Source organism: Mustela putorius, unplaced genomic scaffold (genome assembly GCF_011764305.1).
Source record: "Mustela putorius furo isolate JIRA1106 unplaced genomic scaffold, ASM1176430v1.1 tig00000275_pilon_pilon_pilon, whole genome shotgun sequence".
Classification (NCBI taxonomy): Eukaryota; Metazoa; Chordata; class Mammalia; order Carnivora; family Mustelidae; genus Mustela; species Mustela putorius.
Window position 1 is genome coordinate 2227371 of NW_025421341.1, and position 18598 is coordinate 2245968.

Below are 18598 nucleotides of genomic sequence, written 5' to 3' on the forward strand. Positions count from 1 at the left end.
CACAACCTAAGTCACTTAATATTTTGGTTTGGTTAATCTAGCTCAATATTCTGGTAATCTGAGGCAAAGAGGATTGACTTTTGGTGGGGGGGAAGGACCCAAAAGGTAAAAATTGGGGGTTTTATGGATCAAGAGACAAAAATGATGATATTAGGCAGGTATTTACACAACCATTTACCATATAATCGTTAAAAAGTGTCAAAACCGTCGTTAGCTTGTGGGCCACACAGAAAGAGGCAATGGCCGATTCGGCCTGTGGGCCATTGTTCGCCAGTCGCCAACCAGGAGGAAGACAGAGACTCGGGCTGTTCCTTGCTGGCACAAACATCATTCCTACCAAAGTGATTAGGATTTGCCCATATTTGTCCATAGTATCACACACCTGGTTTTCCAAATCAGCCTTCTTCTGTTTGTTAAGTTCTAGAGTATCCTGAAGCTTGGCCAGTTTGTCCTGGACTTCTCGCAGAGTGGCCTGTTTCTTCCGAAGACCATCCATAGCAATTTTAAGCTCCCCTTCGGCAGCAGCCAGTTTTATCTTTTTAGGAGCTACTATTTTTGCCACTCTGCAAAAAGTAAAATCAGAAAATTCAATATACATTTTATACTGTAGTGCACTCACTATCACTGAATTTGCTTTTCTATCCTTACTGTAACTCACAACACATTTTTATGCAAAACCTATGCTGGTTTCCGTATTCTATATTTCATCAAACTATCACACCTGACCCCAGCACATAAGAAATGATGATTAAAATAGTATCAATATGGATAACTTTTCAAATAAGTATTTTTTTTACCCGATATAAAGTATTAGATTATTGACAGTATGAATATTGTGTTTTTGCAGAAGGAAAATAGCCTATTCATGTAAAACATTGCAGTGTTTATGAAATCTAGTCTATTTCATTAAAGCTTAATTTTTAGGAGGTGAGGTGTTTCATCTATGTCATTTTGCTTTTTAAAATTTTTCAAAATATATCTTTAACTAAAACCAGCCATCTTATAAATATGTATGTCAATAATAGAAGGGGCTATATAAGAAAAGGAATGGATATAAATTATCTTCTATCTGGAAAATGGGGTGAGTGATGTTGGCTTTCTAAACAAATGGTAAATGTTAAAATTTATCTTCAATACATCATGGTCCAAAACACATAGGTTATAACATAGGTACAATGATTCAAACTATGTATGAGTTTGAAAGATATCCTGTAATAGTTGTTTTTTGAAGATAACCAGTAATTTTTGCTGTTTTGTACATAATATAAGTGGTTCTCCTACAATCACCAGAGAAGACTCCTTATCGTACAAAGACTGTATATTACACTAGTGGTTTTCAAAATGGGGCCGAAGACATACTTCATCCCCTGCGGGGGGTCTGTGACATCCTCTCACGTCCAACCACACATCTGCGTGAGGCTGTATTTTCATCATAAATTTCAGTAGAAACAACAAATTGCAACAGATTGAATGAAGATGCAGATTTGAGTGTCCAACTATCTTCCACTGGCCACATATTAAAGAGATTTGCAAAAATATAAAACACCACCACTGATGTCCTAATTTTTTGTGAAAAATGTGAATTAAAAAAATAAGTTATTTATGTAACATGTAATGTCTTTTACGAAGTAATTTTTTTTTAAAGATTTTATTTATTTATTTGACAGGCAGAGATCACAAGTAGGCAGAGAGGCAGGCAGAGAGAGAGAAAGGGAAGCAGGCTCCCTGCCGAGCAGAGAGCCCGATGCGGGGCTCGATCCCAGGACCCTGGGATCATGACCTGAGCCGAAGGCAGAGGCCTTAACCCACTGTGCCACCCAGGTGCCCCTGTGAACTAATATTTTTTTAAATTTCTCTATTTCAACTTCTAATATGGTAGATAAACAAGTTTTTCAAGGGATGCCCGGGTGGTTCAGTCAGTTAAGCGTCTGCCTTCAGTTCAGGTCATGGTCCCTGGGTGCTGGGATCGAGCCCGGACTAGCCTCCTTGCTTTGCCTGTCTCTCCCCTGCTTGTGCTCTCTCTCTCTCTCTCTCTCTCTCTCTCTCTCTGACAAGGAAATAAAGTCTTTAATTGAAAAAAAAAAAAGTTTTACACGTCTTCAAGATTTTTAAGAGTATAAAGGATTCCTGAGTCCAAAATTGTTTAAGCAACACTGTATTATACGATATGACTGGTATGGTCTTGCCTCCAGTAAATATGTACACACACAGCAGATACTAGACAGGATTGCCCAAGGAGCCTCTCACCTACATAACTTTTCGGTTTTGTAGTGTCTACATGACCAAACGGGAAACAAGACACAGGGCTGTGTCGTCGCTGTCGTTAGTACTCACTTATCATACGAATCCATTGCTATGACCCATTTGCACAGGCCTTCAGCTGCTGTGGAAGCATTTCTAATCTTCTCCGGAACAAAGTCTGGATTTGGAATATAGTTTTTTCTTATGATATTCATGTAAGCTGCAGGAATGTTGTCCTTGTCGTATTCATGAAGTGACTGTAGAAATCGGATGTCACCAAGAAGTCTCTTAGCGGGACCCCAGAAATCCTCTATTTTTTTTCCTGAACCTGTTGGGTCAGGGATTTTGTCAGCTTTGATGCCTTTCAAGATGCATATAGCTTCCATGACAAGCTTGACACCAGCAGGAGGACTCTTCATGGATTTTACCACTGTAATGTCCTTGAAATAACAACATGCTCATTATGAAAAAAGAATGGTTCATGTATTATTTGTAATTGGCTCTTATTTTCACACTAAACCATAAGATAGAAACTGTTCATTGGGTAGAAATGGTAACAGTGATAGAATTCTGTCAAAAAAGAAATGAGAAGTTTGTCCCAAAGGAAAAGTTAGAAACCAAAAAGAATAATGGAAATACACCCGAATGTGAGATTACTTACGACACAAAGTCTACTCCAAAAATACATAAGAGAGATTTGGCTGTTGCAAAGTAAGAGTGTTGAAGTTTCTTAAAAATTGTGAAAGTAGTAGATGCAAATATTAGAAAAATACAGAAAAATCATATATACAAAAACCTCCTATAATCCCATATCTAGTTAACTGTTGCAAATATTTTTATTTATATTTCTTCTATATGTTTTTCTATGTATATATGCTATTAGCTAGTGAATATGCTACATTTTGACCAATGGAATTATCATACATGCTGTTTTAAAACTTTTAATATTTCAATAGTAATATATAGTGAACATCCTTACGTGCTATGAAACACATCATTTTAATGGCAACATGACCTTCTCATGTATAGACACGAACCGTAATTCTCATACCCTAATGTTTTTTCTTCTTCTTCTTCTTTTTTTAACTATTACAATTGCCATGTTAAGTTAAGAACTTTGTATCTTTTATTTTTAAAGCCTTTGACACATATTCACAAACCACTCTCCAGAAAGTATCTAAGGTTTCCTGTTTTACTACATATACCCTCAGCAACAGGGCTAGGGATTCTGAGAAGTCAAAGAAATCTTTTATTAATCTGTTTTTTCAAAATACAAGTGAGGTAGGATACATTTTCATATGTTTAATGACTATTCATATTTCCTCTTTTGTGAATTACTTCTTCATATCATTTACCATCTTATCTTACATCTATTTTTTCTTATTTATTTAAAAGAGCTTTTTACATAGAGGTATATTAATCTTTTGTTTGCCTTCTATTTCAAACATTTTCCCCCAGTGTTTCTATACTTCTGTCTGTGATGTTCATATCAAACAAAATGTGTTGGGTTTTTGGTACTAAAATTTATAATTGAAAAAAAACCCCAATTATTAGTTATGAAAAACCAGAAGAGAATCCAGAGCATATATATTACAATTTTGCTTAGTTTTTTTCCTGATCTCTCACATCTAGGAAATTTAAGGTCCTGATCCACTTCAAGATATAAACAGGATCTGCATTTCCTACTATTTTATAATAGTAAAATTATTTATGTTTAAATTTTAATCACTCTAAAACCTATATCACAGTAAGTATGAAGAAAGGACCTAACAGTCTCTCCACACCCAAAGTTTAGCATGATTCTCAACACTATTTTAAAAAAATTAATTTTTATATTTCTTAATTGAAGTATTCCCCTCTCATGTCTAAATTTTTAATACCACATTCCATCCAATCTAACACATGTTATTAAAAAGTACAACATTGTAGGTTGTATTAGTATCACAAAAATTAAAAAAGAACCCAAATAGTAACAAACATGAACACAATATGTTATCACATCTACTGTAAGGTGTATGTCAATTTTATAAAATTGACTAAATATGAAAAAGGTGAACCTTGGAAATAAAATACACACTTAGGTCTTAGGCCTCTGTCCACCACTGTACTGCGAAGTCCTTGCACAAATTTCTTGAAATAACAGAGGTTTCAGGGTAAGTTCTAAAATTTGGCAGCTTTCTCCTTTCCCAAAATTCTTAGTCATGCACATGCGTTTCTGTTTCAGGTCAATTAGGTAACGCTTTTGCCAATTTGAAAATCATTTCGATTGCATTAATTGTGGAGACTATTTGGAGAGACAGACTTGATGGTAACCCGCGATGTTGAGCACCTCCTTGAGCTACGATGCTGTGTGTCCTAGCAAGTGTGCGGCTGTGCTCTTACCTGCGCGGTGAGAGTGTCCAGGGCAGACAGTGCTGACTCTAAGATGGGCAGGGCCTCCGCCAGGTCTGCGTCACATTCGTCTTTGATGGCTTTGGCGGCCATAGCTTGTTCATTGGCTACCGTTTCATCAGCTTTCACTACTTTTTCAGTTTTGGCAACTTCTACAGACTCCCTCTCGATGATTGCCATCATTTCATCCACCTCTTTGCTAGCAACTTTTAACTGAGGATGTAGCGCCTCCAACTCGGTTTGCATTGTGGCTACTTGGGATGCTGCAGAATCCAGTTTGTCCAAACCCACCTCATACCTCTTTTTCATTTTCATGACTTCACTGGAAGCAAACAGATAAAACAAAGTTAGTCATCAAGTTCTCTACCCTTCAAGGAAAAAATTGAAATATTCTTGAGATTTTTTAGGCCTTTTCCAGGGATAACTAAAGGGGTGGTATGAAAGATTTTCACATAATACTTGGTCAAAAGTTACTGACTTTAGAACATTGGGTTGCACACAACTAAGAGCAAAAGTACGCCTTGTTCATTTTTTATTTCCAGTGCTAGCACAATATCCATGCATATAGCAAAATTGTAGAAAATTTTTTTTAATTTATTATATAGTAGGTATAGGCAAGGAGGGCTCTTTATCAAAATGAATGGTGTACTCCTAAAGTTAGTCACCTTGGGAATTTTATTCCTACAACACTATGGTTCCTTAAAACTTTTCTATAATTACATCTTCTAAATAGACTTCGGTGACCAAAATATATTGTCTCGAATGTTGCCAAAGGTGGCAAATGATTTTAAGAAGTATTCAATATCTTCAAATAATTTTTTCTTTAAGACAAAAATGGGGAGAAGGGGAAAGGGGCATGATGGCAGAGAAGTAGGAGACCCTGTTGCAACTGGTCCCCTAAAGTGAACTAATTTTCTACCAGAACACTCTGAACACCCATGAAATCAGCCTGAGATATAAGATTATACACTTCTGGATCTCTGTGGGGACAGAAGACACCAGTGGAGAGGTAAAACACAGTGGGAACAACTGGACTGATATTGGAGGATAAACAGAAGGGGGAGGGAGCCACCAGAAGTGACCCACTAGAAAGTGATATCCCAATAGGAACGTGCCCTGTGATTGGGGACCAGCATTAACTTGGAGTCTGGTTAAAAGCACTCAAAAAGAGCAAAAGATCGTAAGGGGCAACTGGTGGAATTGGGCGGTCAGGGGCACGGGCCTAAGCCCATGGTCCCAGGACAGTGACCACTGGCAACCACTTGTGCCAGAGAGAGTCTGGTGGGGCCTCCAGTCTACGGTCACTGAGCTTGAGGCTTTCCACTGCTTGCCCCACTGCTCAGCAGGCACACTCCCGCCCGTGCGTCAGGGACACTGGCTGCCATCCCTCGGCCCACAGCCTCCTGTGACATGTGCTGCCATGGGGTCTGACTGCACCCAGCGTAGGCGTGGACCCCAGGCAGCAGTCCTGGCCAAGGCAGCCACCAGAAACAGGGCTCCCTGGACCAATATTGCTCATGGTTTTAGTGGCACGGGGGTGCAGAGAAAAGTAGGGGCCTCGGGTGACCACTGGGATGGTGGCTGGGGGTGGGCACCACCTGTAGGAGGTGGTGGAGTTCAGTGGAGTTTGCAGAGGGGGAGTCTGTGTGTTCTGGACCATCCAGAAGGGATCAGTCTAAGGCTTCTCTCTGAGGTGGAGCTCTGGCAGACTAACTCTTTGCTCCCACCCTCTGAAAAGCTGCAAAAAGCCATGAAGAACAAAAACCTCCAGAGAACAAAAGCCTGAAAAACTGGTTTCCACAGAGCCCAACCCCTTGACAGGGGGCAGGGTGACTCAACCCAAGCAAGATTGACTGGAAAACAATGTGGTGGCCCCTCCCCCAGAAGACAAGCCAAAAGAACAAGAGGACAACCACCACAGGGTCCCCATAAAACTGTAAAACCCCAACATCAGGGGAAAACAATATATTAAGCTCCTGGTATTGCCCTAAAACCTGTATATTTCATAGATACAACTTTTCTTTCTTTCTTTTTCTTTTCTTTCTTTTTTTCTTTTCTTTTCTTTTTTTTGGTTAATTTGTTCTCATGATTCTTGTTTTTTTTTTTTTTTAACCTGCTTAATACAAACATTTCATAATAACTTTTTAACTTGACCTTTTTCATGCATATACCTGTGTTTCTTTTTCTTTTTCTTTTTTTTAATATACATATAGATATAAGTTTCAAGGTAATCCTTTTTTCCTATTTAAGACTATCCCTATATATAAACCAGTTTTAATTTCCTTGTATCTCTGGAAAGTTGAATCCTTTAACAAAATAACAAGATACACCCAGGAAGAACCAAAATAACATGCCTCACCCACACTGAGGATTTATAACCACCTTCCATAACTCTTCTGTTGTGTTTATGTGTATTTCTTTTTGCTCTGGTACTATAGAAATCTTAGTCTTGGGGCTCTTTTTGGCTGGGCTCTTCCTATTTTTCTTTTCATTTACTTTTGTTGCTCTTTTTGTTTGCTTGTTTTTGTTTATGTACCTTATAAATCTTACTTTTGGGGCTCATTTTGGCTGGGTTTTCTCTTTCTTTTTTTCCTTTTTCTTTCTTTCTGGTGTTGACTTCTTATTTCTCTGAAACTTTCCAGGGTTCATCTTGTCTGGATCACAGCTGATATACTCAGCTGTACATCCTCTCAACCACCTCTCACCAAAATGACCAGGGGGAGGAAAACCAACAGAGGAAAAATTCAGAGACTGTGCCCTCTGCCACAGAACTACTAGATATGGACATAAACAGTATGTCAGAAAGGGAGTTCAGGGTAACAATTATCCATTCAATGACTAGGCTGGAGGACACCATTAGTGACAACATAGAATCTCTAAGGGCTGAATTGAGAGCCAATCTGGTAGAAGTTAAAAATGCTATCTATCAATGAGATCCAATCTAATCTAAATACTCTAATTGCTAGGATAACTGAGGCAGAGGATAGAATTTGTGATCTAGAAGACAAACTGATAGAAAAGAAAGATCAGGAGAAGGCCTGGAACAAACAGCTTAGAAGCCATGAAAACAGAATTAGGGAAATAAAAGAGGCCATGAAACATTCCAACATCAGAATTATTGGGATCCCTGAGGGGGTAGAGAAAGAGAGACTAGAAGATATAAATAAATTCTGGATGAAAGTTTCCCCAGTCTGAGGAATGGAACAAGTGTTTGTGTCCTAGAGGCAGAAAGGATACCCCCCATCCAAGATAAAAAAAAAAAAAAAAAAAAAAAAAAGTCTAGAAAGACATCCAGACACTTAATTATGAAATTCACAAATTGTAATTTCAGACATGAGGTCTTAAGGACAGCTAGGGGGAAAAGATTCCTTACATACAGAGGAAGGACCATCAGAATAATGTCAGACCTATCCACAGAAACCTGGCAAGTCAGAAAGGGCAGGGAAGACATATTCAGCGCACTAACTGAGAATAACATGCAGCCAAGAATACTTTAACCAACAAGGCTGACATTTAAAATGGATGGAGAAATAAAGAGCTTCCAAGACCAGCAAGGTTGAAAAGGGTATGTGACCACCAAGCCAGTACTACAAGAAATATTAAGGGGGTTCTGTAAAAGAAGAAATAACCCAGGAGTGATACTGTACAGTAATTTACAGAGACAATCTATAGAAACAAGGACTTCACATGCAATATGATGTCAATAAAAACTTATCTTTCAATAATCACTCTCAACGTGAATGGCCTAATTGCTCCCATAAAATGGCACAGCGTTGTAGAGTGGATAAAATGATAGGACCCGTCCATATGCTGTCTACAAGAGACACATTTGGAACCTAAAGTATATCCAGACTGAAAGTGAAGGGATGGAGAACCATCTTTCATGCCAACGGGCCTCAAAAGAGAGCTGGTATAGTGATTCTCATATCAGATAAATTAGATTTTAAACGAAAGACTGTAGTCAGAGGTACAGAAGGACACTACATCATTCTTAAAGGGTCTATCCACCAAGAATATCTAACAATTGTAAATATTTATGCCCCCAACATGGGAGCAGCCAACTATATAAGTCAACTGTTAATCAAAATAAAGAGTCATATTGATATGAATACATTAATTGTAGAGGATCTTAACACACCACTCTCAGATATTACTGAGAGTGGTTTATTACTCAGCTTTATTCATCCAAGCAGAAAATCAATAAAGAAACAAGAGTTTTGAATGACACATTGGACCAGATGGACGCCATAGATATAGACAGAGCATTACACTCTAAGACAACAGAATACTCATTCTTCTTGCGCACACACATGGAAATTTCCACAGAATAGACCATATACTGGGTCACAAATCAGGGCTCAACTGATACCAAAAGATTGAGATTATTCCCTGCATGATCTCAGACCATAATGCTTTGAAACTGAAACAACCACAAGAAAAAGTTTGGAAGGAATTCAAACTCTTGGAAGGTAAAGACCATTCTGCTCAAGAATGTCTGGGCCAACCAGGAAATCAAAGAACTTAAACAATTCATGGAAACCAATGTGAATGAAGACACATCGGTCCAAAACCTATGGGATACAGCAAAGGTGGTCCTAAAGGAAAAATACATAGCCATCCAAGCCCACTCAAAAAAACTGAAAAATCCCAAATATACCAACTCTCTTTACACCTTAAAGAACTGGAAAATCACCAACAAATTAAGCCAACCCCACACACAAGAAGGGAAATAATTAAGATTAGAGCAGAGATCAATAAGTTAGAAACTGGAGATACAGTAGAACACCATCAATGAAACTAGAAGTGTTTCTTTGAAAGAATCAATAATATCAATAAGCATCTGGCCAAACTAAACCAAAAGAAAAGAGAGAGGACCCAAATTAATAAAATTATGAATGAAAAGGGAGAGACACGACTAACACCAAGGAAACAGGAACAATCATCAGAAATTATTATCAACAGTTATATGCCAATAAGTTAAGCAACCTAGAAGAAATGGATACACTGCTGGAAACCTATAAACTTTCAAGACTGAAACAGGAAGAAATTGACAACCTGAATAGACCAATATCTAGTAACTAGATTGAAGCAATGATCAAAAATAGTCAATAAAACAGAGGCAACCTACGGAATGGGAGAAGATATTTGCAGATGAACTACAGACAAAGGGCTGATATCCAAGATCTATAAAGAACTTATCAACCTCAACACCTGAAAAACAAAGAATCCAGTCAAGAAATGAACAGAAATGTGAACAGACATTTCTCCGAGAAAGACATAAAAATGGCCAACAGACCCATGAAAAAGTGCTCCACATCACTTGGCATCAGGGAAGTACAAATCAAAACCACACAGAGGTACCACTTCATATTAGCCACAATGGCTAAAATTAGCAAGTCAGATGTTGGTGAGGATGCGGACAAAGGGGCCCCCTCCTACACTGTTGGTGGGCATGCAAGATGGTGCAGCCACACTGGATAACAGAACAGATGTTCCTTGAGAAGTTAAAAGTAAAGCTGCCCTGTGACCCAGCAATTGCACCACAAGGGATGTAACCCAAAGTTACAAATGTAGTGATCCAAAGCACACCTGCACTCCAATATTTATAGCAGGAATGTCCACAATAACCAATCTATGGAAAGGGCAGAGACATCCATCAATAGATGAATGGATAAAGAAGATGTGGTATATATGTACCATGGACTATTACTCAGCCATCAGAAAGGATGAATACTTAAGCATTTATATCAACATGGATGGAGCTGGAGGGTGCTATGCTGAGTGAAATAAGTCAATCAGAGAAAGACAATTATCACATGATTTTACTCATATGTGGAATATAAGAAAGAACACAGAGGACCACAGGGGAAGCGAGGGAAAACCAAATGGGAAGTCATCAGAGAGAAAGACAAATGATGAGAGACTTTTAGCTACAGGAAACAAACTGAGGATTGCTGGAGGGGTGTGGTGTGGGGGATGGGATAACTAAGTGGTGGGCATTAAGGAGGCAAGTGATATGATGAGCACTGGGTGTTATACAAAACTGATGAATTATTAAACTCTACATCTGAATCTAATGATGTACTATATGTTGGCTAATTGAATTTAAATAAAGGAAGAAAAGAAAAAGTTCAGTGAAACCATGTAGTCCTTCCTATATTTGAATTGGAAATCTCAAAATAAGCACATGAGATGAGTTATATTTTAAAAAGACCTGCAGATTAAAAGTGAGGGGATGGAGAACCCACTATTGTGCTAATGCACATCAGACAGAGCTACAGTAGCCGTCTGTGTATCAGAAAGACTAGATTTCAAACCATGGACTATAAAAAGAGATGAACAAGGGGACTACATCATAATAAAGGGGTCTATCCAACAAGAAGATCTAACAATTCTATATGACTCCAACTTGGGAGCACCCAAATATCTAAATCAGTTAGTAACAAACATAAAGGAAGTTACTGATAATAACACAATAATAGCAGGGAACTTTAACACCCCACTCACAGTAATGGACTGATCATCTAAGCAGAAGATCAACAAGGAAACAATGGCTTTGCATGGCACGCTGGACCAGATGGATTTAACAGATATAGTCAGAAACTTTTATCCTAAAATAGCAGAATACACATTTTTTCCAGTGCACAAAGGCCATTCTCTGGAATAGATCACATACTAGTTCACAGATCAGGCCTCAACCAGTATAAAAAGATTGAGATCATACCATGCATATGTTTTGACTGTAATGCAATGAATCTTGAAGCTAACCCCCAGAAAAAATTTGGAAAGGCCATAAATACCTGGAAGTTAAAGAAGTATCCTACTAAAGAATGAATGGGTCAATCAGGAAATTCAAGAAGAAATTAAAAACACATGGAACAAATGAAAACGAAACATGATGACCCCCAAACTTACACACACACACACACACACACACACACATATTAATCAGCATCAAAAAGAATGAAATCTTGCCATTTGCAGGGACATGGATAGAACTAGAGTGTATTCTGCTAAGTAAAATAAATCAGACAGAGAAAGACAAATGCCATAGGATTTTAAGAAACAAAATAGATGAACATAGGGGAAGGAGGGACAAAGAGAGGGAGGCAAACCATACAACAGACTCTTAATGATAGAGAATAGGCAGAGCTGCCGAGGGGAGGTGGGCAGGGAGTGGGCTAGGTGGATGGCGGGCGTTAGGGAAGATATTTACTGTGATGAACACGGTTGTTGTATGTACATGATGAACCACTAAATTCTATTCCTGAAACCAATACTATAGTATATGTTAATTAGAATTTAAATAAGAACTCGAAACTACCAATAAATAAATAAATATATAAATGTCACCCTCAATGACATTAAAAATTCACACTGACACTTTCTATAGTATATAAGTTTATTGATGTTCATATTGAGGTTTTTCAAATGAGGATTTAAAGAAGGAAACCTGACTAGCTGTCTCTGGGTTTCAGCTGTTCAATATCTAAACAGAAGTTTTATCTATTATCTAATTACTTACAAAAAAAAATCTTTCTAAATGGTGTTTACTCAGTATCATTGTCAAAGGATCCTGGAGTCAGTCCAACTCTGAGTGGCACACCTTTATTCCTTTAACAAATATGATTATGTATTTACAATGTGCTAGATGATACATCTACACAAAAGAATAAGACCGTCTCCCAAACATCCCTGAAGATGTTTGCAAAATAAATCACATACACACACACACACACACACACACGTATATGCATATATATAAACAATAATCAGAGTACAAACATGTATATATATTATATATATACAAAATAAATCTCTACATCATAGTTATGTCATTTTTGTACACACAAATGTTTTAAAATCACTGTAGCTTACTTAGAAATATGAAATTCCGGGATGCCTAAGTGGTTTAGTCAGTTGAATGTCTGACTCTTGGTTTTGGCTCCGGTTGTGATCTCAGGGTAGTGCGAGTGAGCCCTGCAACAGGCTCCGTGCTCAGTGTGAGTCTGTTGACCCCTCTCTCCCCCTCTCTCCCTCTGCCCCTCCCCCCACTAGTGCATGCTTTCTTTAAAATACATAAATAAATAGAAATATGAAATTTTATTTTTACCTTCTTTTCTTTTCCAACAAGGTCTTGAAGGTGGAGATTAATTCAAGATAAGAGGTAGGAGTCACATAGTTGTATCTTTGAAGTTCAACATAGAAGGATGTAGATAAATCTATAGTAGAAGTGTGGAAGTTTTTACACATGGTGATACAGCCTTCTCGTATTTCCTCTGACATTTCAGTTTCTTCCAAGAAGCGTGAGGCAACTGCCTGGAGTGCATCTTCCGGCCATGACTGAATTTAGGATAAATGAGTTAGTACTTGATCAAAGTGACCAGTGTAAGTCTGTTACTCCTGTAGCCCTGTGTGATTTATCGATGTCAGAAGTGGAGAGGAACGGGTGAAGGATGGGGCAGGAGAGACACTTCCATGAGGAACTCCCGATCCCCGACCCCCAACCAAGGACTTACACACTTAGGAGTCAGTAGCTAGTACTACTAACATTGACTCGTCACGGTTTGTTCAAAGGTTAGAGAAATGGTTTGCGTGTGTTGCAGGCACAAGGAAGAGGACAGGAACTAAATTTATGGAATGTCTACTTCTGTGTGCATTCTTCCAGTGTCATCTCATTGAATTCTCCCAATAATTCTCTGAGGTATATGTTATTATCCTCTCTCAACTCCAGAATCATCTGAATGACTCTCTCTTTGATTTTTTCTTAAAGGTATCCCAAACTTGACAGGTCCAAAATGTAGTTCCTGTGTCTCCCCAAGTAGTTGCCATCTTCCCCAACTTGGAAACACCACCACCACCCACTCCTTGCTCCAGCCATGGAGGAATCAGGCCTGATACCTCTCCTTCTCAACCCTTCATTCATCCCATAAACAAGTCCTATAGGTGCCATCCCCACACTAGCTTCCAAATCCTTTCTCTTCTTCCTACAACAGCCATCCCAATTCAACTCCCTGTTTCCTTCTGCTTGGAATATTCCAGTGGTGTCCTAACTGGTCTCCCTGCTGATGTGGCTCTCTACAGCTTCCAGAGTGATTTTTTTCAAAATGTAAATTAGCTCATGTCACACTCCCCAACTAATAATCCGTCAAAGACTTCCCAGTGTACTTCAACTTCAAAATCAACTTGTTGATCTCTGCCACCTTCCTGACGTCACCTCTGCTACTCCCCCTCAGTAACTCGGTGCCTGCCACGCCCAAGTCCCCTGCCACACCCGTTCCTTCCACAGCCCCTTCCCTTCACGAGTTTATGCCCTCTGCCCACATCCTCTCAGTACGAGCACTTCTCGTCTGGCATGCTTCCTCTGAAAAGGTCAACTCTTCAGAAATGCTTTTACTCCCTATATGCCACACTGTTGATGGAATAAGTTTTTGCTAATTTGTCTGTCTCTAGAAAATAAGCTCGAGATCAGAACCATTGTCTATTTCATTTTCCTGTTCACTCCCAGCTTTCAGAATAGCACCTGCTATTGAGCAAGTGTTCAATCAATCTCTTGTTTGACACCGTCTTAGCAGGAAATGGAGAACAGAGGGGCTGTGCACATTCCCCAAGGCCAAAAGCACTCACAGGGCCTTGGCAAAGCCCACAAACTCCCAACACACACCATTGTCTCATCCGCTCTGTGCTTCCTGACACTGAAGTTAACTACCACAAGTGTCGCTCTGGCTTTCCTCCTTTTGACTTCCTGTTGGGTTTGGCTAATGGAAAGAGACTGGAAGGACAGGAGAGGGGCAGGAGTATTCATACCCTCCCTTCCTTTCTAGCAGGAGCTTAGTTCTAGGTTTTGTGTTCCTGCTCCTTTCAAGTAATCCTACTTCCCCAGCTCTGAGCCCCAGGAACACGCTTTCCTCCCTCTGTCCCTTTATGCCCAACCTGTACTAAAGCTCCCCGCTATGCTCCACTCCCTCCTAACTACTCCACTGTCCCCTCTCAGCTCCTTAAACCCCACCTGGAGCTGTAGCTCCAGGAACAGTTCCTTCATTCAGCTTTGCTCAGGGAAGCCTTCAGAGGACCTGACTGATACCCAAATTCATCCTAAAACCTTCTGTTAATATACTGAGCTTAATGATGGTATTTATTATCTTAAAAGTAATAAGATGCTTTTCTCTTATGATGATTTCTTGAATTCTGATTTCATACAATACATTATCATTGATCAGAAAATTCTGCTCAACCACCTTTTTGGGGGGAGTCTATAAAATAAGCCATGATGATGATGAAGAGTCACCATACCATTTCAGGTATGGCCATACCTGAAACCAGTCAATGGTACAGCAGTTAACAAGAGCAGGGAACTTCCTGAGGCGGATCCGGAATGCATCTCCGATGGGACTCATGGCGAGGACCACGTGCAGCTGGTTGCGGCAGCGATCGATGAACATATTGAAAAGAGCTATGGGGCTTCCATCTGTCTGTTTGGTTTTATCCCGTTGGCGGTCTAACTGACGCATCTTATCACATATCTCCTGCTTCTCGTCTAATGCAAAGAGATTTGGAACCTCCCCAGCATTCAGCAGATTGTTGACATCTTCTAGAAATGACTCCCTTTTGATCTGAGTGTCTGTAAACAGGAAGACACCTTGCATCTCACCTTCTGCACATTTCCTGAGGATCACTTTTAAATCTTCGTGCCACTCAGTGGTACCATACCCCTTGGAGATTTCGACCTGAAAAACTGAATAGTCAGCCATGTGGGCAGCTAATCTGGTGACAGACTGCCTCCCGCTCCCGCCAACACCAACCAGAAGAGCATGGCTGCGAGGTTGCTTCAGAATCCTGGAAATTCGGCTGATGTGCTCTATGGCAAATCGGAATAAGACAAGGCTCATGGTTTTCTTGCTCATATTGTTGTATTCTTCTAAGTGAGCTTCTGCTATCACCCGAAGATTATCCACATCCTCAACTTCTCTGTAGTTGGTGTCCTCCCGCCTGGGATCGTGGAAATCACAAAACATTAAGCTACGCAAGTCATCTTCTTCTACCACCCCATCATTATCGAAATCTAAGTGTTGAAAAAGCTCATGAAAATCTTCATCCATGTATGTTTTCAAAATTTCTTGAATGTAGTTGATAAGCCAACCTCTATCTGCATTATCCAGAAGACGGTCATAATACACTCTAAGGACCTGAATGAGCAAAAAGCCACTGTAAGAACTGATGGGTCTATTTTTGTAGTTTTACTTACATATCAATCTCAAGTCACATAAAAACTACTCCAGGATATTTCTATGGGTTTTATTTTTTTTTTTTAATATTTTATTTATTTATTTGACAGAGAGAGATGACAGGCAGAGAGGCAGGCAGAGAGAGAGGAGGAAGCAGGCTCCCTGCTGAGCAGAGAGCCTGATGCAGGGCTTGATCCCAGGACTCTGAGATCATGACCTGAGCCGAAGGCAGCGGCTTAACCCACTGAGCCACCCAGGCGCCCCTCTATGGGTTTTATTAAAGGCATAGCCAAATAATCGGGATGGAGTCATAATAATGCTTATTTTAAATATTAATTATGATCATATATATTTGAGGGGAACAGAAGAAGATTATAGAGATGCAAGGAATATTAACGACCAGGGAAGCTGGGTGCCTCAGTCAGTTAAGCATCTGCCTTTGTCTCAGGTTATGATCCCAGGGCGCGGAGACTGAGCCCCACATCAGGCTCCTCGCCTCTCTCTCCCTCCATCTGCCTCTTCCCCAGCTCATGCTCTCTCTCTTGCTTTCTCTCTCTCAAATAAAAAAAAAAAAAAAATCTTAAAAAAAAGTATTAATGACTAGAGAAGGAAAAAAGGTCTAGAGAAAGTGGCTGCCTTTACTGGTCACTCAGGTACCGATAAAGAAGCTGGGGACTCCTCTGTAGTGATCTTTCCTTTTTCCAAGTCAGGAAACATTCTGAAAATTATTGGCAAATGAATAGTATAATTTTTTTAAGGCACATTTTTTGGGGGGAAAAGAAATGTCTTAGGTGAAAACCAAGTCTGTTTTGCACATTTGTTATTTTTGTTATTAGTCCTCACTGCAGAGGGCAATCTACTAAAATAAACTCTTATGAAATGTACATGTTATGGGACTGTAAGAAATAGTTAACCAGGCTTGTCACATAAAACTATTTCCTCAACATGGTGTAAGTGTCCCCTGGTTACTATCTGTCTGGACTGAATTGTGTCCCTCCCTACCCCTCAAATTCATGGGGAAGTCCTAACCACAATATGACTATATTAAGAGAAAAGTCCTTTAAAGAGGTCATTAAAGTTAAATAAGATCACAAGGGTAGAGCCCTAGTACCATAGGACCGTTCTTATAAGAAAAGGAAGTGAGAACAGAGTTTCCACTCTTCCCCTGCAGGTGCACAGGGGAAGGGCCATGTGAGGACACAGTGAGGGGGCAGCCTGTACCCACATTCGGTGGCACCTTGCAGGTGGACTTCTGGCCTCCAGGACTATGAGAAAATAAATTTCTGTTGTCAAGCCCCTCTGTTTGTGGTATTTTGTTATGGAAGCTCAAGCAGACTAATATGCATATGAGAGAAGCAATGTGTATTTGTGCCAACAAAACTGTCATTTGGGGGAAATTACTGCACCCTGTCTGCATAAGTGGCTTCACCTATTGAATGGAAACAGGAATACTTGCTCAGTGTTCCTCTCCAGTTGTATAGCAAAAATAAAACAACAATGTATGTGGAAGTACTGTAAAATTCAGAAATAAAATGATTACAAACCACCTTGAGATCAGCCCAATGGTGCTCCAGAGTAATGCTTTTAGTGTTTACACTACCGTCAGGCTGGTGCCATGAGCGTGTCACCCCTTCTTCTAGCAGTGGCGGCGGTGCAGGCCAATAGTATGAGTGAGGCTCCGTGCATACTCTCGCTGTTCAAAAGCTATTTATTTATTGGACAATCTAGTTCCCTGACATATACCGATAGTCCCGTCCTTGGACTGAGGTACTGAAGATGTTGTACAATATTCCTGTGGGAGGAGAAACCTAAACCAAGCCAACCTCACATATCTGGTATCACTGCTGAAGACGAAGTCAGTATACTATTACCTAGCGGGCTACTTAGCAAGTAGCTAAGTAGCTACTTCTGTTTCTTTATATAAAATATAAAAATCCTAAGTGCACAGCTCCCAAGAATTTTTACACATTTATACACCCAGGTCCCCACCACCAAGATCAAGATACAGAATGCCACCAGCACCTTCGCAGGTCTCATGCTCCCTTCTGTGGATCCCCTGCTCTCTACCCCGTGATTCTGCAGCCCCCTCTTCCATTTGGAGAAGTTGATATGTAAAGTTTCTCTATCATAAGTCTACCTCATTCCAAGAAAAGTAATCTCTGGAATATTTTTATTATATTGTATTTATGATTTGAGTTTATTTACCTCCAACCCTGAATTACAGATTGTTTTAATTAATATATAATTCACATATCACAACATTCACTCTTTAAAAGCATATAATTCAGTGGGTTTTATAATATTCATGAAGTTAAGCAAACATCACAACTCTCTAATTCTAGAACTTCTTCATCACCCCCATGTAGCAACCCTATATCCATTATCAGTCACTCCTTATTTCCCCCTGACGCCCCCCCAACCCCTGGCAACTATTACTCTGTCTCTGTTAATTTACTTACTCTGCATATTTCGTATAAATGGGATCATATGATATGAGACCTTTTGTGTCTGGTTTCTCTCACTTAGATGACGCTTTCTAGGTTCGTCCGTGTTGTGTATGCACTGCTCTTTCTTTTTAGGGCTGAATAAAATTCCATGGTGTGTACATACCACATTTTCTTTGTCCATTCATTAGCTGATATGTATGTGAGTTATGTCCACTTTTTATTATAATTCTAATAATATTTGTGTACAAGCTTTTGTGTGGACATGTGTTTCCAGTTCTCTCGAGTGCATGGGTA

The 18598-nt window shown here is 39.6% G+C and overlaps 1 protein-coding gene across 1 annotated transcript in view; it reads right to left on the minus strand.

The window, feature by feature from the left end:
- Positions 1-18598, minus strand: part of DNAH7 (dynein axonemal heavy chain 7) — a 254346-nt gene that overhangs the window by 93984 nt on the left and 141764 nt on the right. Inside the window, 5 exon segments of the mRNA XM_045078496.1 lie at positions 383-563; positions 2335-2681; positions 4624-4954; positions 12746-12975; positions 14946-15818. Of these exon segments, the coding sequence (XP_044934431.1) occupies positions 383-563; positions 2335-2681; positions 4624-4954; positions 12746-12975; positions 14946-15818 (1962 nt within the window).